Here is a 23,058-nt window from a genome sequence, read left to right as displayed (position 1 = left end):
TTCATTCTTTAATTAAATAAACTGATAATTTTAGGTACCATGACAAGTGTTTGGGAGCATCATAGTTTTTTATTTGTTTGTTGATAAGGGGCCCTTTAAATGTTCCTTATATTAAACTCTGTTGAGACAGCTCTTAATGAAGCACTTGGGAATTTCTTACATTATGTCAGCTTATTTGTGACATTTTGAACCATAAGAAGGGTTCCCTTTCTCAAAGTTTTCCAGTTTTACTGACAAATCTATTTCCCCATTATAGGTTATTATATAAGGTAAGCTATAACCCAGGCTCCTAGAGGATCTAGGGTGGGACTTAGCTTTCCTTTCTGAGCCAGACTCTTGGACCTGTTTATGTATAGCTGTTTACTTTCTGGCACTGTTTTTATTTGTTTTGTTTTGTTTGTCCCAGTTTTATTGAGATGTAATTGACATATCACTGTGAGTTTCAGGTGTACAGCATAAAGTTTATCTTTAGTTGACATTATTATAAATGTAGCAATAATGGGCAGAATGATTTGTTTGAAATAATCCTTACCTGGTGACTTTCTCATTCAACTAGAATAAATTAATGCTATGAAAAAATGAGGAGATGAATGGTATTCTTAAGGGCTAAGTGGGTGAGTTCATCACATTTCATCAAAGACAGAAACTCAAGTCAAAAGATATCTGCTAAGCAGAAATCATAGCAAGCATATGAGTAAATATGAAAGCAACAGGACTAATGACTTAAATTATTGATTAGAAGCATTGTGATCTGATTGTCTAATCATGTGCATCCAGAGAAAGTGGAGGTATAACTAGAAAACTTTCTGTTTATCTTTTATACCCCATCTATTTCCAAAAAAATAATTTGTGGCAGCCACTAGAAATTAACTCCAGATAAAATTAATTTGGATGTGAATTCAGGAGTTCAAACATTTTCATACAGTAAAGGTATTTGTTTCCTTTGCATACATGCCTCTCACATGTTATGGTACGGGGTTTTGGCACTGGTATGTTGTTTCTCCTCAAATATTAGCTCTTTTGGAGATATAATAATCTGTCTTTTTATGGTTTTTCTTTAGGGATTTTTAGCTCCTGGAGAAATTGATCCCCTGAATCGCAGGTTTTCTACTGTACCAAAGCCAGATGTTGTGGTTCAAGGTATGTATTCTTATTCCCAGCAGCAGAAATTTTACATTAAAGGTCTGGTTTGGGCCAGTAAATGATGACTTTATTCTTTATGATGTATTTTGTTAGGCTTCAAAATGTATAGTATAAACTTGGCTCTGTTTGGTTTCAAGATTTCTGTTAATCTTAATCATGAACAAATGCTTAACAAAGGATGTTATCTGATTCTCTTAATACTTCTTATTTCTGGAAACTCTTTTCTTTTCACCATGATGATATTATAGCCTTCTAATTATCTCTGCTTTTGTTCTGAGCGTTCCTTCTGTGCTTTTTCTGCTAGTATTTCTTTCTTCTCATATCCTCCTAATGGTTGTGTACTTAGTCTTTACTCTTGTCTTTCTGTATTTACACCCTGCATGTGTTTGCTAGGGCTGCCTCCTCCATAATAAATTTGCTTCCATGGCTCCAACTATTACCTCTTTAGAGAGTACTCCAAATCTTTATTTTTGTTCCTAGCAATCAACTTAAATTTTGAGGTTATCTACTCTATGCAAAACACTGGGCTAAGCTGTATAAACATTTTAGGAAGTCTAGTCCCAATATATATACACAACATTTTCATCACTTATACTTCAAATGCAAAACTGACCTTTTTTTGTCTCCATCCTATTCTTTTACCTCTCCCAAGAAAAGCAAATCTTGTCACCTTCCTTAACTCTCTCAGTGACATCACTATTATGCTACTCTCCTAGGGTAGAAAACTCCAGGTGATTTTTGACTCCCCAGAAACACTATCCAATGTGGTACTAGGTCCTCCTGAGAAGCTCCTCTGAAATGTCTCCATTTCAACCCCAACCTCCATTGGAGTTGATTCTATATAGAAAATAATCCTTAGTATTTTCTAAACCTTCTTATACTTGGCATCCTATGTGGTAGGATAGGATAAAGGTAGTCATAAAGGTAGTCTTTGCTTATCAATGTACAGGCATATTTCATTTTATTGTGCTTCACTTTATTGTGCTTTGCAGATATTGTGTTTTTTACAAATTGAAGGTCTGTGGCAACCTTGTGTCAAGCAAGTCTATTGGCACCATTTTTCCAAGAGCATTTGCTTACTTCGTGTCTCTGTCACACTTTATAATTCTAGCAATACTTCAAGCTTTTTCATTATTATTATATTTGTTATAGTAATCTGTGATCAGTGATCTTTGATGTTACTACTATGACTCGAAGGCTCAGATGATGGTTAGCATTTTTTAATAATAAAGTATTTTTAATTGAGGCATTTACATTGTCTTTTTGGATACAATGCTGTTGCACACTTAACAGACTAAAGTATAGTGTAAACATAACTCTTTTCATTTGGTTTTATTATTTTTTAATTGAGGTATAGTTAATTTACAGTGTTGTGTTAGTTTCAAATGTACAGCAAAGTGATTCAGTTGTGTGTGTGTGTGTGTGTGTGTGTGTGTGTGTATATATATATATATATTCTTTTTCAGATTCTTTTCCATTATAGGTTACTACAAGATATTGAGTATAGTTCCTTGTGCTATACAGTAGATCCTTGCTGTTTACCTATCAATATTTTATATATAGTAGTGTGTATATGTTAATCCCAAACTCCTAATTTATCTCCCCCCTGCCACCTTGCTGTCCCTTTTGGTAACCATAAGTTTGTTTTCTATAAGCATAACTTTTATATGCACTGGGAAGCTAAAAATTTGTGTGACTCGCTTTATTGTGATACTCGCTTTACTGCAGTGGTCTGGAACCAAACCTGCAACATCTCTGAGGTATTCCTGTACATAACGAACATTATATAAAAGACCAGTACTCTTCCCCTCCCATGAGAAAACTTGTTCTCCTTTGAGGCTTATGCCATCTGGCTATATTGGTCTCCTGGTTACTCTCATTCATTCATTAGAGACTTTGAGCCTTGGCTCATAGCCTTCCTCTTCTTCCCCAATTCCTACCATAGTGCTAGATTTCAGCATCAGAGTAAGTGCCATCTAATATTTTAGCCTCAAAATTCTTGGATATCTAGAACCCTAGTGACCCTTCCCTCTGTCTCTACTCCACTCACTTTTAGGACGAAACTTTAGAACTGTTTCACCTCAGATATTCCATTCCCAAAAGTCCCAATCACCAGTCATAACTGCATATTATTTCAGTTTTCTTCCCCCCCACCCATTACACTTGTGTCTATTTTCTCCTAGTCTACCCTTCCCTACCTTTCGGTTGGTCATCTAAATCTCTTAATTACCAGCACACCAAACTTCTGCTACACCCACCAGAAAAATCATAGCCCCAGATCGGTTTTGCTCTCTATATTTTCTGATCCTATACCTGGCCTGCTAAAATCTTCTAGAAAAAAAAATCACACAAATGAACAGAGTGGTAGCATTGTAAATCCACAGTCTCCAACTTAACTAGGCCTACAGTGCCTCCTGTTAGTCCTTGTTCTTACTGTTAGTCAGCATTTTCATTCTCCTCAACTATTCCACACCTTCTCTGTTTTCAACCCCACTGCTTGTTTTCAGCCTCATTCTTGGCCTGCTACTTTATGCTGGATAATCTTAATGTTCTGATCTTTGTCAATTTCCCAACCCCCCACCACAGTCTTACTTATATCTTCACCCAACCTTGCCTCCTTTTCTTGAGTCTCAGAAAAGCTGTTTTTTCTCCTCTTCAGCACCAACTCTTTCTTCTGATGCTTGATCCTATCCTCTTCCCTAGCCTTCCTAGAAACCTACTCTTTCTTATCATCTTCAAACTCTTCTCTGTTGGTTCTGATTTTTAATACATTGACATGTTCATCTCCGTCTAGTTATCCTATCCTTCCTTTCTCATCCAAACTTCCACTTCTTTACATTTCATTCATTCTGCAGTCCTTTACAACTAGCTTATCATTCCTCTGAAAGTGATTTTGCTTAAGTTATTGCCAAACTTGGTAGATATTTTTCAATCCACTTCTTAGTGGATCTTTCTGTTTCATTTGTTGTTTATGTTTCTGGAAACTCTTAACTTCCATGTCTTCTGTGATACCATACTCCCTTGGCTCTCCTTCAACCTAAGTTTTGTACTTTTCTGTCTCATTCTGGGCTTCCTCTTCTTCCCCTTGCCCCTTAACTGTTGGTATTCCTGGGAGTTTTGTCCGTAGCCCACTGCTCTCATTATTCAGAATATTTGTTATTGTCTCTCAGCCTCCTCCCATTCCTAACCTTTTCCCTTTTCCTGCCTCCTAACTTCTCGCCTCTCAGAAGATGACCTCACCTCCTATACCATAGAGAACATATAAGCCATGAGACAAGAACCCCTCACTCCCGCCCCCAGGCTTTTCATCATCTGCCCATATCTTATATGTTGAAATTTCTCAAGGTTATATTCTAGGTCCTTTTCTCTTCTTTTCTATATATTCTCCTTGACCCATCTCATCTCTTTCTATGCTAATGCCTCCTGAATATATCACATTCACTTTAAACTCAACATGTCTAAAATCAATCAGCTGCACTCTCCTAGTTCTACATCATCTGTGCCTGCTTTTCTCCCTAATTGCCTATGTCAGTAAATGGCACACTTTTCTCTCAGTTACACAAATAAACACATGTGGAATCATTCTCGGTATCTCTCCCTCTCTCATCTCCTACATTCAGTCAGTTAACAAGTCCCAATTTCTTTACCTTCTGAATAATTCAGAAATCCATCTAGTTTATCCAGTACCAATGTCATGATCCTAATGTAAGTAGTCAGCATCTCTTCCTTGCATTAATGCAATAAATTTTGAAGTGGTCTCCCTGTCTTCAGTGTAGGTCCACTACAGTATATCAGCTTATTCTTTAGTCATCAACATGAATATGTTCTTTTTAAGATGGTGATCTGGATATGCTATTCCCCTGATTACAACTCTGCAGGGGCTTCCTGTTGCCAACTTTCTTAACATGGCTTACAAGGCTCTTTATGATCTGCTCCCTGACCCCGCCTTCAGTGTCATTTCTCACCACTGCCGCTTCACACTCCATGCTCCTACTGTAAAGAACTTTTTATTATTCCTAGATCTGCCTTGTTCTCTGTTGCCCTTGAGCCTTTGTCTATGCTATTTCTTTTGTCTGGAACAGCTTCTCCCTTAATTTTACCTTCACTTTCACCAGAATAACTCCTATTCAGCACTCTAGCAAGACTCAGTGTCAATGTCATTTTCTCCAAGGATCATGTCTATCTTTGTATCCCTAGCATATGGCAGTACCTAGCACATAGGTGGTACCAAATAAGCATTTTCTACATACTTGATAAAACATAAACAAAAAGCTGAGTTGTTGGGGTTGAAAGTAGTCCTGGGACCCCAGAGTGTTGTTCATTTGCCTCTCCTTTAGTCCCCTTTACTCCTGCTACCAACTGCATTGCCCTCTGCAGAACCCTGAGGCTCAGGAGAATGCAATTTGGAAGTCATTACCCAAGGATAAAATACAAATTCCTTAAAGTGACGCACATGCTCTCCATGATGATCTATCCCCTATTTGCCTTTCCAGATTCATTTTGTTGGTGGTTGGTGGGGTGGTTGTTTGTTTCTTTTGTGTTTTTTTTCTGCTGTGCAAGATATTTCATGCTACAGCAATATTGAAGTGTATGTAGTCCCCACCCCATCTCTTACACACACACACACACACACACACACACACACAACCACATTCTTTTCCATTTTCATGTTTTATGATCATTCTGGATCTTCTACCTAAAATGTCTTTCTCCATTCCTATTCCCTTCTTTCTCCTGGCTAACTTATTCATTCTTTCAAATTCAGCTTGGACATCAGGAAGCCTTTTCTGAAACTTCCCCCTGCCAACTCCAGACTAGATAGGTGTCACTCTTGGGTGATCACACAATGTTCTGTGCATACATTTATTTACTTAGCAGGTTATTTTATAATCAGTTTATGTGTGTGTCACTTTCATTACACTGTGAGCTCCTTGAGGGAGAGACTAACATATTCATCTCTAAATCCCTAGTGCCTAGCATAGTACCTTACCATTTAAGTGCTTAGTAAATGTTTATTAATGAATGAATGGATGACCACATGTGTTTCCCTGGACTTTTGTCAACCCACTATTCTTCCTCTGTATATTTTCCCTGGAGAATCTTTGTTGTTTTCAGTTAGAAGTAATCAAGATGGTGTTATTTCCAGGGGACTCTGTAATCACCATACCCTGCATATTCTGCCCCAGACCACAGCAGCACAACACCATGAGGTCCCCAAGATAGAAAAATACACAAAAGATAATGGCAAAGGAATGCAGAGTAGCACTTTGTTAACTAGGCTTTTGCCTCCAAAACTCAACAAATACAATACTTGTAAGCTGGAATGAACCAAATGACACCTTCGTTTTCTCATAAACCCAATTCAACATATCTAGCAGTACTAGAGGAGCAGGAATAGGGTGCATGTTTGCCCCTAGTGCTTAGCATTAAGCCAGCTGAGGCCCCATTCAGGTTATTGGCCCCCAGACAGGTTATCAGTCCCACAGAGGGAGAATAAACAGAAGAGTCAGTGAGGTGGCCTGGACTTCTCCCTTGTGAGTATGATTACCACTTCTGAGACATGAGTGTGAGAGGAAGAAAAGGGAGCTGTCCAGGTTTGGCAGGCTCTGAGTCTAGAGAAGTCTTATCCCCATCCCCCAAAACAACTACACAGAGTTTCAAATATGGTACCTCAATTCTTTATCCTGAATTTACCTTGCCTTCTACTGTTCTCTAGCTTTGAGCAATTCGTACCATTAGGGTGTTCTTTATTATCCTCATAATGCTGTCCCTGGTCTTTTTTTTTCTATTTAAACATAGAATCCCAGATATAAGTGAGTGTGGCATTCTCTAGAAGCACATAGGTATTTAGACAAAAAACAGAATTAAATATTCTAATCATGAAATCTTGTTTCCTTTTCCATTTAGATAATATCATTATGTACCAAGCATGATGATTGTTTCATCAAGTCTACAATAACTGTTAATTTCCTTACCTTCCTTTTGTTTTCCCTTCAAAAAAATATCGTGTGGCTCGAGAGATCTTTAGGTTCCTGTTGAAATGAAATTTTCTGTTGACCTCATCTTCTTTCTTTCCTATAGTTTCCATTCTAGCTGAGACAGAAGAAATCAAGGCCATTTTGAAGGACAAGGGAATTGATGTGGAGACCATTGCTGAGGTGCACCCCATCAGAGTACAACCAGCTTGTATTCTCAGCCACATTTATTCCAGCCTAGGTAAGGAGATTGGCCAGCCTGCTAGAATCAAAGCATTATTGATACAGGCTGGTTTCCTTCCTTTTTATTTTTGTCTTGATCTTGTATTGCTTTGTTAAACTGCATCTGAAAAGGAATTTAGAGTCTCTGGAATCTAAGTTTCTAACCCTAGATATCCTGAGCAGGCTTGATAATTTTCAGTGTGTTTTATGAACTCTTTGGTACAGAGGGCATGACTGTTATCAGGCAACATTGTATCTTCATTCCAAGTGTGTGCTTAACCAACTTGTTCTTCTCCCCTTTCTTGGGACCTATATTTCCATTTTGAAAAATGCTAACTTTATATACATTAATAGCCAAGGAACTTGTTTTTAGCTCTTTATACTTTGTCATGTAATGAATTAGTTGACAATATTTTAAAATTCCATTTCTTAATCTAATACTTATTTTTAATTAGTACTTATTTTTTTATTCAACTTATATATTAAATTTGGTGATAGACACATTAAACAAATTACTACAAGTTAAAAATTTATGCAAGTTACTACAAATTTCACATTAAGCAAATTACTACATTGTTAACTTTAAAAAAAAGGATGTGCAAAATTTCTAAACCACCCTTGTGGAAGGCTGAATAGTGGCCCCAAAAGATATTCAGGCCCTAATCCCTGGAACCTGTGAACATTACCATTTAAGGCAAAAGGGATTTTGTGGGTGTGATTAGGTTAAGGAGATTGAGATTGGTGGGGAGGATTATTTTGGATTATTCAGGTGGGCCCTAAGTGTAATCACAAGTCTCCTTATAAGAGATACCGAGAGGGAGATCAGACTAGAGAAGTAAGAGATGTGATGACAGAAGCAAGTGATTAGAGTGATAAGGCTGTTAGCCTTATCCTCTAGAAGCTGGAAGAGTCAAGGAACAGATTCTCCCCTGGAGCCTCCAGAAGCAACCAGCCCTGCTTGACAACTTGATTTTTATTTTACGTCATAGTAGCCATAAGGCTCATTTTGGACTTCTGATCTCCAGAACTGTAAGAGTATAAGTGTATGTTGTTTTAAGCTACTAAGTTTATGTTACTTTGTTATAGCACCAATGGGAAATTAATACAATCTTAAATCAAGCCACAAAGTAAATTTATAAATAAAGAATGTACCTTACATCGTAGATTGCCACTTACAAACCCTAGTTGTGTGTGTGTGTACTTTTTTTCTTCACGAAGAGTGGTCTGTTAGTAATTAAAGCCAAGCCAAATTTTGTCCAGCTCAAAACCAGCCTCCATCCCTTTTTACTAACACGTACTCCGAACACTCAACTTCTGTGGCAGTTACGTAGATCTAAATTGAGACGGAATCAACCAAGGAGGGAAGGACCAACAGTCAGAGCTGACTGTTCTTTTTTTTTTTTAACATCTTTATTGGAGTATAATTGCTTTACAATGGTGTGTTAGTTTCTGCTTTATAACAAAGTGAATCAGTTATACATATACATATGTTCCCATATCTCTTTCCTCTTGCATCTCCCTCCCTCCCACCCTCCCTATCCCACCCCTCTAGGTGGTCACAAAGCTCCGAGATGATCTCCCTGTGCTATGTGGCTGCTTCCCACTAGCTAGCTATTTTACGTTTGGTAGCGTATATATGTCCATGCCACTCTCTCACTTTGTCACAGCTTACCCTTCCCCCTCCCCATATCCTCAAGTCCATTCTCTAGTAGGTCTGTGTCTTTATTCCCGTCTTGCCACTAGGTTCTTCATGACCTTTTTTTTTTTCCTTAGATTCCATATATATGTGTTAGCATACTGTATTCGTTTTTCTCTTTCTGACTTACTTCACTCTGTATGACAGACTCTAGGTCCATCCACCTCACTACAAATACCTCAATTTCGTTTCTTTTTACGGCTGAGTAATATTCCATTGTATATATGTGCCACATCTTCTTTATCCATTCATCCGATGATGGATACTTAGGTTGCTTCCATGTCCTGGCTATTGTAAATAGAGCTGCGATGAACATTTTGGTACATGACTTTTTGAATTACGGTTTTCTCAGGGTATATGCCCAGTAGTGGGATTGCTAGGTCGTATGGTAGTTCTATTTTTAGTTTTTTAAGGAACCTCCATACTGTTCTCCATAGTGACTGTATCAATTTACATTCCCACCAACAGTGCAAGAGGGTTCCCTTTTCTCCACAACCTCTCCAGCATTTATTGTTTGTAGATTTTTTGATGATGGCCATTCTGACCGGTGTGAGATGATATCTCATTGTAGTTTTGATTTGCATTTCTCTAATGATTAATGATGTTGAGCATCCTTTCATGTGTTTGTTGGCAATCTGTATATCTTCTTTGGAGAAATGTCTATTTAGGTCTTCTGCCCATTTTTGGATTGGGTTGTTTGTTTTTTTGTTATTGAGCTGCATGAGCTGCTTGTAAATTTTGGAGATTAATCCTTTGTCAGTTGCTTCATTTGCAAATATTTTCTCCCATTCTGAGGGTTGTCTTTTGGTCTTGTTTATGGTTTCCTTTGCTGTGCAAAAGCTTTGAAGCTTCATTAGGTCCCATTTGTTTATTTTTGTTTTTATTTCCATTTCTCTAGGAGCTGGGTCAAAAAGGATCTTGCTGTGATTTCTGTCATAGAGTGTTCTGCCTATGTTTTCCTCTAAGAGTTTGATAGTGTCTGGCCTTACATTTAGGTCTTTAATCCATTTTGAGTTTATTTTTGTGTATGGTGTTAGGGAATGTTCTAATTTCATACTTTTACATGTACCTGTCCAGTTTTCCCAGCACCACTTATTGAAGAGGCTGTCTTTTCTCCACTGTATATGCTTGCCTCCTGTTTGCAGATGACATGATTCTATACATAGAGAATCCTAAAGATGCTACCAGAAAACTACTAGAGCTAATCAATGAATTTGGTAAAGTAGCAGGATACAAAATTAATGCACAGAAATCTCTTGCATTCCTATACACTAATGATGAAAAATCTGAAAGAGAAATTAAGAAAATACTCCCATTTACCATTGCAACAAAAAGAATAAAATATCTAGGAATAAACCTACCTAAGGAGATAAAAGACCTGTATGCAGAAAAGTATAAGACACTGATGAAAGAAATTAAAGATGATACAAATAGATGGAGAGATATACCATGTTCTTGGATTCGAAGAATCTACATTGTGAAAATGAGTGTACTACCCAAAGCAATCTACAGACTCAGTGCAATCCCTATCAAACTACCAATGGCATTTTTCACAGAACTAGAACAAAAAATTTCACAATTTGTATCAAAACACAAAAGACCCCGAATAGCCAAAGCAATCTTGAGAATGAAAAACGGAGCTGGAGGAATCAGGCTCCCTGACTTCAGACTATACTACAAAGCTACAGTAATCAAGACAGTATGGTACTGGCCCAAAAACAGAAATATAGATCAATGGAACAGGATAGAAAGCCCAGAGATAAACCCACGCACATATGGTCACCTTATCTTTGATAAAGGAGGCAAGCATATACTGACTGTTCTTTCTCTTCCCTAGCACCCACATTTTATGCCAGCAGGACCTGAACTCCCAGAGCTATTAACATTGCATCTGGCTTTAGGAATATATGGATTTCCCCCACTCTTCCATTCTAGCTATAATGTAGAAAATCCCTTTTCTTTTTAATTTAAGTGCAAAGTTGGAAGTTCCTAAAGAAATTTTACCAGAAAATGGAAAACTAAAATAAAAACACATAGAAATTATCAAGTTTATTGAATATAGGTCTCAGGTCCTAATAAATAAAACCTAGCCACAGATTAGCTTGAATAGTACAAATTACTGGACCACTGGTTCCCTCCACTGACTCAACCCTATTTGTGGTAAATGCCAAGTCAAGACTCTGAAACTTCTGAGATTAATTTGGGTTGATGCTTTACTAGGTGGGATGGGGTACCTCAGTCCTTTCAAGAACCTGCGTCCTGGGTTTTTTTAAATCTCCTTGGCTATTCCCTCTAGCCTCAGACTATAATGTACTCCTAGTCTCCAGATAACCAGTCCCCTAGCACTAAATCTCTTGAAGTAAGGAAGGTATTTCTCTATCTAGCCCAAATCTTACTCCATGAATATTAGTTGATCTTGTAGTCACTATCTTCTTTGCCCTTCTGAGAAGTCTCTATGGTTTGGGGTTTGTGCAAGTCCTATTGATGCCTTTGATGTGATTCTCTCTGGCTCTCACTTAAAAGTTGATACCTTTTACCCTTTTCTTCTTCACATCCATTGTTCTAAACTCAGAATAATCTTACTAGGATATAGGTAACTTCCAAGCTCTGGGACTTCATTCCTAGAATCTACCTGCATCACATCAGATCTCTCCAACAAACAGAAGCAAACTCCTTACTGACTACTTTTTCAAAGTCTACACTTTGTTTTGGGCCTCTTACTAAGTTATGATTTCCTAGCCAGAGAAAATAAGGACTGCTAGGTCTTCCAGACTTCAGTTTAATGAATGCACAAACATTTCAGGGACTCAAGTAACAAGTTATATTTATTTTCCAAACGTGCTCCTTCATTCGCTTCATTCATTCATTTTTTCATAAGGCTCTATTGCTTACTTTTATGTACCAGGCACTGGGCGTGATGCTGTGAGAGACATAGACATATAACCAAATAATTATAGTACAGTCTTATAAATGCTATAACAATGGCATTATGTACAAAGTACAGGAGAAAGAGAATAGATTTGTCTGGGAAGGTCAAGAAAGGCATGTTTTGATGATTTATAAAATGAGTGACTCTTCATAATTCTATTATTGCAATAATTTCACAATAGCAAAAATGCTTTTTTTAAAATTAATTAATTAATTTATTTATTTTTGGCTGCGTTGGGTCTTCGTTGCTGTGTGCAGGCTTTCTCTAGTTGTGGCGAGCAGGGGCTACTCTTCGTTGCGGTGCGTGGGCTTCTCATTGTGGTGGCTTCTCTTGTTGCAGAGCACGGGCTCTAGGCACCTGGGCTTCAGTAGTTGTGGCACGCAGGCTCAGTAGTTGTCGCTCATGGACTCTAGAGCTCAGGTTCAGTAGTTGTGGTGCCTGGGCTTAGTTGCTCCGTGGCATGTGGGATCTTCCCGGACCAGGGCTCGAGCCCATGTCCCCTGCATTGGCAGGCGGATTCTTAACCACTGCACCACCAGGGAAGCCCCAGAGTTGCTTTAAGGATATATTGAATGACAGCTGTAATTCCACCAAGGAAAACAGGCTATTTCTTCACCAAGTATGTTCACTTATATATGTTCCCAGAAGTGGGATTCTGTGCCTCACCTCAAACACTCAGTATTTCAGTTCCATAATATTTTTTTTAATTTTTAAATATTATGTTGTTAATCAACTTTGGGAACATAAGAACTTTATAGGAGAGTGCTGTCAAAAACATGGTGGAGTGAAAAGCTACCTTTGTCTCTCCCCTTGAATCTACAACCAGTAAAACATCCACAACACAACGAAGGTGCCTTTGCCCAACACAACAGGATGCCAGAGAATTCCACACATCTGTACATCTAAAGGTGGGTGAACTGGAACACATAGAGGAGGCAGAACCAAGGGAACAGTGGAGTCGGTACCTGCAATCCCAGCCCTCTGACTGTGGCAGCTGAGCCCACAGCTTCAGAAAACCCAATAGCAGCAGGGGAAGCAGCACGCATGACTCTGCCTGCCAACACAGGTAACTTGGCAGCAGCAACAGTGGGGCCTGGGACCCCATCCCTCCAGTCACTGAGGAACCCACGACCCCAGACTCTGGCCCCCCTATTTGCATTGGCAGAGCCCCCAAGCCTGAGAGCACCAGACACAGTGGAGGCATCTGTGCAACCCCAGCTTCCCCTCCCACACTGTTCCCCTCCCCCCACAGCAGAGCCTGTGTCTCAGGGGATCTCCCACAAAAGAGAAGAGCCCACCATCCCAGTAATGACAGCAGCTCTGGCAGAAGCAATGCAGCAATAAGCCTAGAGGCATAAGAAGCAACAGCAAAAGCACAGAGCCACACCTGTTACACATATGGTGGAGGCTGGAAAGTGCCAACTCTCAAATATAACCAGAGGTAGCTCAAGTGAGCGAAACCAAAAACTGTTGTGATAGCGCCACCTACTGGAAAGCAAAAGAAAGGATTGTAACTCCTAACCGGTCATTTAACTTCAAATGTGCCAGCAGAGGAACAATTCATCAAGCAATATGAAGAATCACAGTAACACTATATCACAAAAAGAAAATGGCAATTCTCCAGAAGCCAAACTTAAATTCATGGAATATTGAGATCTAACTGATAGAGCCATCAAAATAGCCATCATGAAGAAACTCAATGAGATACAAGAAAACTCAGAAGGGCAGTGTCATGCGCTCAGGAATAAAATTAATGAACAGAAGGAATACTTTACCAAAAAGATTGAAACTCTAAAAAAGAACCAAACAGAAATTCTGGAGACGAGGAACACAATAAAGAAGATGAAAATGCATTAGAAAGGATTGGAAACAAGACAATATGGAAGAGAGCATTAGTGAGCTCAAAGATAGAAACCTAGAAATCATACAAGTAGAAGAGGAAAGAGAAGTAAGACATATATAAAAAGAGGAAATCCTATGAGAGCTATACATCTCTTTTAGGAAAGGCACCATTGGGATAATAGGCATCCCAGAAGGAGAAGAGAGGAAGAAGAGCAGAGAGATTACTTAAAGAAACGATAGCTGAGATCTTCCCAAACTTGGGGAAGAAACTGGGCAATCAAGTCTATGAAGCAATGAGAACAGCTAATTAAACTCATTGCAAATAGACCTTTTCCAAGACACATTAAAATTGTCAAAAGTTAATGACAGGGCTTCCCTGGTGGTGCAGTGGTTGAGAGTCTGCCTGCTAATGCAGGGGACACGGGTTTGAGCCCTGGTCTGGGAAGATCCCACATGCCGCGGAGCAACTAGGCCCGTGAGCCACAACTACTGAGCCTGCGCGTCTGGAGCCTGTGCTCCGCAACAAGAGAGGCCACGATAGTGAGAGGCCCGTGCACCGCGATGAAGAGCGGCCCCCGCTTGCCACAACTAGAGAAAGCCCTCACAGAAACGAAGACACAACACAACCAAAAATAAATAAATAAATAAATAAATTTAAAATATGGAGGGAAAAAATCATTAAAAAAACATGACTTGATGTTTAAAAAAAAAAAAAAGTTAATGACAAAGAGGGGACTTCCCTAGTGGTGCAGTAGTGAAGACTAGATGCTCTCAATGCAGGGGGCCTGGGTTTGATCCCTGGTTAGGGAACTAGATCCCACATGCATGCCGCAACTAAGAGTTCACATGCTGCAACTAAGGAGGCATTGAGCAACAACTAAAGAGCCCTCCTGCTGCAACTAAGGAGCCTACGTGCTGCAACTAAGGAGCCCATGTGCTGCAGCTAAGGAGCCCACGTGCTGCAACTAAGGAGCCCGCCTGCTGCAACTAAGACCCAGCACAACCAAATAAATACAATTTTTTTTTTAAAAAGTTAATGACAAAGAATTTTAAAGGCAGCCGGGGAAAAAAGGATGGTACCCTACAAAGGAACCCCCATTAGGCTATCAGCAGATTTCTCAGCAGAAACCCTAACAACCAGGAGAGAGTGAAATGACATTTTCAAAATACTGAAAGAAAAACTGTTACCCCGGAATACTCTATCTAGCAAAATTATCATTCAGATATGAAGGAGAAATAAAGTCTTTCCCAGACAAAAGCTGAGGGAATTCATCAACACTAGACCTGCCTTACAAGAGATATTGAAAAGAGCTCTTCTACCAGAAACAAAATAGCAAAAATACACAAAACTTTAAGCAGGGTGATAAATAGAATCAGAAAACTGCAGCTCTTTATCAGAATAGATTTTTAAACACTATTATAAAGGTTAAAGGGAAAAAAAGAAAGCAGAAAAATAATTATAGCTATCTTATTTTGGTAACAAACCTACAACCATAAAAAGGGATAATTTGAGACAACAAAAACACTAAAAGGGGAGGAGGAAAAGGATGGAATTCATATAGGTGAGTGAACATAAGATGCTATCAGCAGAAAAAGGACTATTTTATCTATGAGAAATTTTATACAAACCTCAGGGTAACCACAAAAATAAACATAAAATACAGACACACACACACAAAGAAGAAACTGAGAAAAATATCACAGAAAACCATCAAACCAAAATGGCAAACAGAAACAAAAGGAAAAAGAAACAGTGGAGATATAGAGCTACCAGAAAACAAAAGATAAAATGGCAGTATTAAGTCCTCATCTATCAATAATCAGCCTAAATATAAATAAATTGAATTCACCAAATGACACACAGTGGCTGGATGGATTAAAAAACAAGACCCAACTATTTGCTGCCTCCAGAAGACACATCTCAACTCTAAAGACAAACATAGGCCAAAGGGAAGGGATGTAAAATGATATTCCAAGCAAATAGCAGCCAAATGAAGGCAGGTGTAGCCATATTCATATCAGATGGAATAAAGCCAAAAAGGTAACAAGAAATAAAAATGGACAGTATATAATGATAAAAGGGACAGTTCATCAAAAGACATAACAGTGATTAGTATATACACACCTAACATAGGAGCACCAAAATATATAAAACAATTATTAACAGGCCTAAAGAGAGAAATTGACAGCAACACAATAATAGTAGGGGACTTTAACACCCCACTTACATCAGTGGTTAGATCATCCAGACAGAAAGTCAACAAGGAAACAACAGTCTTAAATGAAACTTTTGACCAGATGGATTTGATAGATTTGTACAGAACATTCCATCCAAATGCAGCAGAATATACATATCTTCTCAAGTGTACATGAAACTTTCTCAAGGATAGACCATATTTTGGGACACAAAACAAGTCTCAATAAATTTAAGAATATTGAAATCACATCAAGCATCTTTTCTATGACAATGGAATGAAACTACAAATCAACTACAAGAAGAAAACTGGAAAAATCACAGATATGTGCAGAATGAACAACATCCTACTGAACAACTATTGGGGCAACGAAGAAATCAAAGGAGAAATCAAAAATTACTTGAAGACAAATGAAAATGAAAATACGACATAACAAAATCTATGGGATGCAGCAAAAGCTGGGAGGGAAGTTTATGGCAATACAGGCCTACCTCAAGAAACAAGAAAACCGAGCAGCACCAGAAACCAGAGCCCAGGCTCCAGGACCAAATGTTGGCCTGGGCCAGGAGCTGGACCCCCACAGACTCATAGGACCCTCAAAGAGCTGCTGCTGCCAGGGGAGTCACTGGAACTCAGATGTCCCATCCTAGTGTTACCTGGCCAGCTCTGAGGTGGGGCCTGACACAGTGGAAACCCCATCCCCTGCCCGCAGGTAGAGAAGAATTTTTTTAAAAAAAGAAACAAAACTCTCAGATAAACAGTCTAACCTTACACCTAAAGGAACTAGAAAAAGAAAAACAAAACCCAAGTTAATTGAAGGGAGGAAATAATAAAGATCAGAGTTGAAATAAATGAAATAGAGGCTAAAAAGGCAATAGGAAAGATCAATGAAACTAAGAGCTGTCTTTAAAAAGTTAAACAAAATCAACAAACCATTAGCTAGACTCACTAAGAAAAAAGGAGAGAAGGCCCTGATAAACAAATCAGAAGTGAAAGAGGATAAATAACAATGGATACCACAGAAGTACAAAGAAGTATAAGAGAATATTATAAACAGCCATACACCAACAAATTGGACAACCTAGACGAAATGAACAAATTCTTAGAATTATACAACCTTCCAAGACCAAATCATGAAGAAATAGAAAACTTGAGTAGACCAAGTACTATTACAGAGATTGAAACAGTAATCAAAAAAGCTCCGCCAAAACAAAAGTCCAGGACCAGACAGCTTCACAGGTGAATTCTACCAAACATTCAAAGAAGATTTTATATCTATCCTTCTCAAACTATTCCCAAAAAATTGAAGGGAACACTTCCTAACTCATTTTACAAGGCCAACATCACTCTGATGTCAAAACCAGACAAAGACAACACAAAAAAAGATAATTACAGACCAGTATTTCTGTTAAATATAGATGCAAAAATCCCCAACAAAATATTAGCAAACCAAATTCAACATCTAAAGCAAACCAAATTCAGCATCTAAAGGGTCATACACCATCCATGATCAAGTGGGATTTATTCCAGGGATGCAAGGATGGTTCACCATCTGTAGATCAATCAATGTGATACACCATATTAACAAAATGAAGGATTAAAAACCATATTATCATCTCAATAGATGCAGAAAAAGCATTTGACAGAATTTAACCCTCATTCATGATAAAAACTCAATAAAGTGGGTATACCCGGAACATACCTCAACAAAATAAAGGTCATATATGACAAACCCACAGCTAACATCATACTCAGTGGTGAAAAATTGAAAGCTGTCTCTAAGATCAGGAACAAGACAAGGATGCCCACTCTTGCCACTCCTATTCAACATAGTATTAGAAGTCCTAGCCTGAGCAGTTAGGCAAGAAAAAGAAATAAAAGGCATCCAAATTGTAAAGGAAGAAGTAAAACTGTCACTATTTGCAGATGACATGATTTTATATATAGAGAACCCTAAAGACTCCACCAAAAAACTATTAGAAATAATAAATGAATACAGTAAAATTTCAGGATACAAAATCAAAATATAAATATCTGTTACATTCCTGTATGCTAACTATGAGCTAGCAGAAAGAGAAATTAAGAAACTAGGAATATGCTCAACATTGTTAATCATCAGAGACATGCAAATTAAAACCACAGTGAGATATCACCTCACACCTGTCAGAATGGCTATCAAAAAGAACACAAATAACAAATGTTGGCGAAAAGGGAACCCTTGTACACTGTTGGTGGGAATGTAAATTGGTGCAGCCATGTGGAAAACAATATGGAGGTTTCTCAAAAAACTAAAAATAGAACTACCATATGACCCAGCAATTCCACTCCTGGCTATATATCTGAAAAAAATGAAAATACTAATTTGAAAACATGCGTGCACCCCAATGTTCACATTCACAGCAGAAGTATTTACAGTAACCAAGATATGGAAGCAACCTAAGTGTCCATCAACAGATGAATGGATAAAGAAGATGTATACACACAATGAAATACTACTCAGCCATATAAAAGAATGAAATTTTGCCATTTGCAACAACATGGATGGACTTGGAGGGTGTTGTGCCAAGTGAAATAAGTCAGACAGAGAAAGACAAATACTGTATGATACCACTTATATGAGGAATCTAAAAATACAACAAACTAGTGAGTATAACAAAAAAGAAACAGACTCACAGATATAGAGAACAAACTAGTGGTCAGCAGTAGGGAGAGGGAAGGGGGAAGGGGCACGACAGGGGTAAGGGATTCAGAAGTACAAACTACTATGTATAAAATAAATATACTACAAGGATATATTGTACAACACAGCGAATATAGCCAATATTTTATAATAACTATAAATTGAGTATAATCTTTAAAAATTGTGAATCACTATGTTGTACACCTGAAACATAATATTGTACATCAACTATACCTCAATAAAAATTTTGAAACACGATTTCTGGTGTATTGATAATTATTAAAATAATCCACTAAAATCTAAATACTGTACTCTGCTAACTTGATATCTACAATCATCCCTTTAAAAAATACATGAGCAAGATATTCAACAACAACAACAAAATGACAATATCTAGGAATTAACCAAGGAGGTAAAAGACCTATACAGTGAAAACTCTAAGACATTGTTGAAAGAAATTGAAGAAGAAACAAATAAATGGAAAGATAGTCCATGCTCATGGATTGGAATAATTAACATTGTCAAAATGTCCTTATTAAGCAATCTACAGATTCAATGTAATCCTTATCAAAATCCCAAGGACATTTTTCACAGAAATAGAAGAAAAAATTCTTAAATTTATATGGAACCACAAAAGGCCCCATGGAACCACAAAAGGCCCCAAATAGCCAAAGTAACCCTGAGAAAAAAGAGCAAAGCTGGAAGTATCACACTCCCTGATTTCAAACAGCAAAGCCGCAGTAATCAGAACAGCATGGTAATGGCAGAAAAACAGATACATAGATCAATGGAACAGAATTGAGAGTCCAGAAATACACCCATGCATATATGGGCAAGTAATTTATGACAAAAGAGCAAAGAACATACAATGGAGAAAGGATAGTATCTTCAATAAATGGTGTTGGGAAAACTGGACAGTCACATGAAAAAATATGAAACTAGACCACTGTCTTATACCATACACAAAAATTAACTCAAAATGGATTAAAGACTTGAATATAATATCTGCAACTGTAAAACTCCTTGAAGAAAACATTGGCAGTACACTCTTTGACATCAGTCTTACCCATTCTTTCTAGCTATGTCTCCTCAGGCAAGGGAAACAAAAACAAAAATAAACAAATGGGATTAACATTAAACTGAAAAGCTTCTGCACAGCAAAGGAAACCATCAATAAAATGAAAAGACAACCTGCCAAATGGGAGAAGATATTTGCAAATGATATATCTGATGAGGGTTTAAAATCCAAAATATATAAAGAACTCATACAACTCAACAACCAACCTGATTAAAATGAGCAGAGGAACTGAATATACATTTTTCCAAGAAGACTTACAGATGGCCAATAGGCACATGAAAAGATGTTAAATATCACTAATTATTAAGGAAATGCAAGTCAAAACCACAAAGAGATATCACCTCATACTTATAAGATTGGATGTTATAAAAAAGACAGGAATAGAATACTACTTAGCCATAAAAAAGCTGAAACCTTGCCATTTGTGAAAACATGGATGGACCTTGAGGGTGTTATGCTGAGTGAAATAAGTCAGACAGAAGGAGAAACACTGTATGATTTCACTCATATGTGGAATATAAAAAAACTGTTAAACAAAAGCAAACATGTAGATACAGAGAACAGAGTAGTAGTTACCAGAGGAGAAGGGACTGGGGAGTAGGGGGTGTGAAATCAATGTTTCCTCAATAAAAAAAAAGAACTTTATAAATATTAAACTCAAATCTTTCTGTAATGCTAATTCTTTTCTAATTTATTAGTGCACAGAGATACATTTTCATAGTTATGTTTAGTGTGTACATATTAACTTGTGCTGTTTTTTCACTTACTCTTTCATGTAAGTATTTCCACATGTTGAAAGAGCTATATATTCATCAAATTTAAATAATTGTTTCCTTATTATTGGATACTTGAATTGTTTTCCAAAATTTTATCCTTCTATGAATACCTTTTTATAGGCATTCATACATATACTCCTGTTTCCTTGGAGTATATTCTTAGAAAAAGGATTCTGGATAAAAGAGTATGAACAGCTTTTTAGCTGTTGTTACATGCTGCCAGATTATTCTTTAGAAAGACCAACCAATTTTTAGTGACATCAATAAATACAAAATATACCTTTTTATTAATATTTTTACTACCCCATCAATGTTGGGTTTTTATCATTTGCTTTTGTTAGATTAATAGTTTTAATACACATCAAGTTATTCTAGTTTCCTTTCTTTAATTCCCAGTGAGGGTATGTATTTTTTCATTTTTGCTTTACTTTTTTAAAAATTGTATCTCCTATTGCTTGCATATCTATCAGGATCTGTACATTTTTGTATATATTTATCAATTCTTTATATTTTATTTAAGCTTTTGTCAATGAGGCTTGCAATGTATATATTTCCTATTCTATAACTTTCTTTTAGATAATTATTTTCTTGCCTTTGTACAACTTTTTCAACATCAGATACATCCATTTTATCAAGATGTATCTTTCATTTCTTTAGGAATTGTGAGTTTATCTCCTAGTTTCATTTGAATAGATATACTATTCTCATTCTCTCCAATTTTCACAAGTAGTAGGTTATCTGATTCTAAATTCCCATATACATGTTGACTGCAGGGAACTGGAAGATAGAGAAAAGTGCAAAAGAAAAGATAAAAATCTTTAAATTATAAATCTATAATTCTCCAGTCTCGGGAAACCACCATTTCCATTTTGGAGTGTTTGCTTCCAATCATTTTTTGTAAAGTAAATACACAGTTGTATTTTGCAGCATAATATATGCTGAACCCTATTATATTTTCTTAAATAGCCCCCTACAACAGTATTTTAATATCTATGTTAGCATAATATCGTGAATTATTTTTTGGTCATATTGATGATAACTTTTTTTTCATAAAATAAATAGCCTTTTTTTTCTATTTACTTTGCACATTGTCTACTTATATTCTTTTCCCATTTTTCTACTGGAAAATTGTCAGTTTCTTATTGGTTTATACAAGATTTATTATCCATGAGAGATGCTAACACTTTGTCTTCCATATGTTATTGCAATATGTTGCTATTTTATTATTTGCCCTTAAATTTTACATTTGATTTTGATATAGAGAAGCTTTACATTTTTATGAAGTAAAATTTTCTCCTTTTTGATTTCTTTTTTGCTGTTATGCTCAGAAAGATCCATCCCTAGGTCAGCTACATTTTCACGGCATTTTCTCTTAGTTCTTTATGGTTACAATTTTACATGTAACTCTCAGTCTAGAATTTTAAGTTTAGTTTATCTTATGAGGTAAGAATTATAACTTGTTTGCCAAATACTTAGCCCATCTTTCCAGCACTGTTGATTGAATAGTTCATATAAACACTCTTTTGAAATGCCACCTTTATCATTTACTGTACATACATAGAATCACACAAGGATGTGTGTGTATGCTTCTGGTCTTACTTTTTGGTGATGTTGATCAGTTTCTCCTTTCCTAGTACCACAGTTTTTAAGTTATCATAGTTTCAGCCTCACCAATGATTAGCGAAATGTAAGGTAAAACAACAATGAAATATAAGGTTTTGCCTATCAATTTTATAAAAGCTAAGATTGATAATATCCAGTGCTGGTGATTATGTGGGGAAATGAACACTCTCAGCACTCCTGGTAGTAATGTAAATCAGAGGCAGTTTGGCATCACGTATAAAAAATTTTAATGCCCATACCTTTGTCCAACAACTTACTTCTAGGAATCTATCCTATATAACACTCACATGAGTGCATAAGAATATATGTACAAAGATGTTCATTACAACATAATTTGCTGTATGGCAAAACAACATTTAGAAGCAACCTAATGTATATGAACAAGAATGGTTGAATTATGATATGTTGTGCCACATTTTAAAAGAATAAGGTAGACTTTCAACTTCCAGCTATGTTGAAATAGCTTTTATCAGACTAAGCTTCATAGTAAGAACAACTACCCTGGATGGATTTTAAAAATAAAAGTGAATGAAGGCATCAGAAAGTAATTAAGACAGCCAAGACATGAGAAGCCAAAACCCTGGAGAGAAGAGGACCTTGGAGAAGTAAGCTCACCTCTCTCTGTGCACTCTCCTTTTGAGGCATTTGCTACTGCTTAAGCTGTGCTTGCATGGAGTGAGGGGCCAAGAAACCAAGCATAAAGTGGCAGTGCTAGGAAGACAGAAATTCCATTTCAGGACCTTTTTATGTAGAAGGGGCTATGATAAACACCTGAGGCTTTCAGTTGAATCCCTGAAGGATGGGCTACACCCTAAAAGTAAAGGCAAATCAGAAATAGACCATTTCTCAGAAAGTCTGAAACACAAAGCCTAAAACACAAATAAATGGAAATACATCCA

The 23,058-nt window shown here is 37.1% G+C and overlaps 1 protein-coding gene across 4 annotated transcripts in view; it reads left to right on the top strand.

Moving 5' to 3' along the window:
• Window positions 1–23,058, top strand: part of PHKA1 (phosphorylase kinase regulatory subunit alpha 1) — a 140,708-nt gene that overhangs the window by 46,563 nt on the left and 71,087 nt on the right. For all 4 annotated transcript variants that reach the window (XM_036839369.1, XM_036839366.1, XM_036839368.1 and 1 more), the window contains 2 exons: window positions 1,062–1,140; window positions 7,225–7,359. In XM_036839369.1, coding sequence (XP_036695264.1) covers window positions 1,062–1,140; window positions 7,225–7,359 — 214 coding nt within the window. The remainder of the gene's footprint in view (window positions 1–1,061; window positions 1,141–7,224; window positions 7,360–23,058) is intronic.

This window comes from Balaenoptera musculus, chromosome X (genome assembly GCF_009873245.2).
Source record: "Balaenoptera musculus isolate JJ_BM4_2016_0621 chromosome X, mBalMus1.pri.v3, whole genome shotgun sequence".
NCBI classification, from domain to species: Eukaryota; Metazoa; Chordata; class Mammalia; order Artiodactyla; family Balaenopteridae; genus Balaenoptera; species Balaenoptera musculus.
Note: the sequence above shows the minus strand (reverse complement) of the source record. Positions and strands in the feature narration are given on the sequence as shown.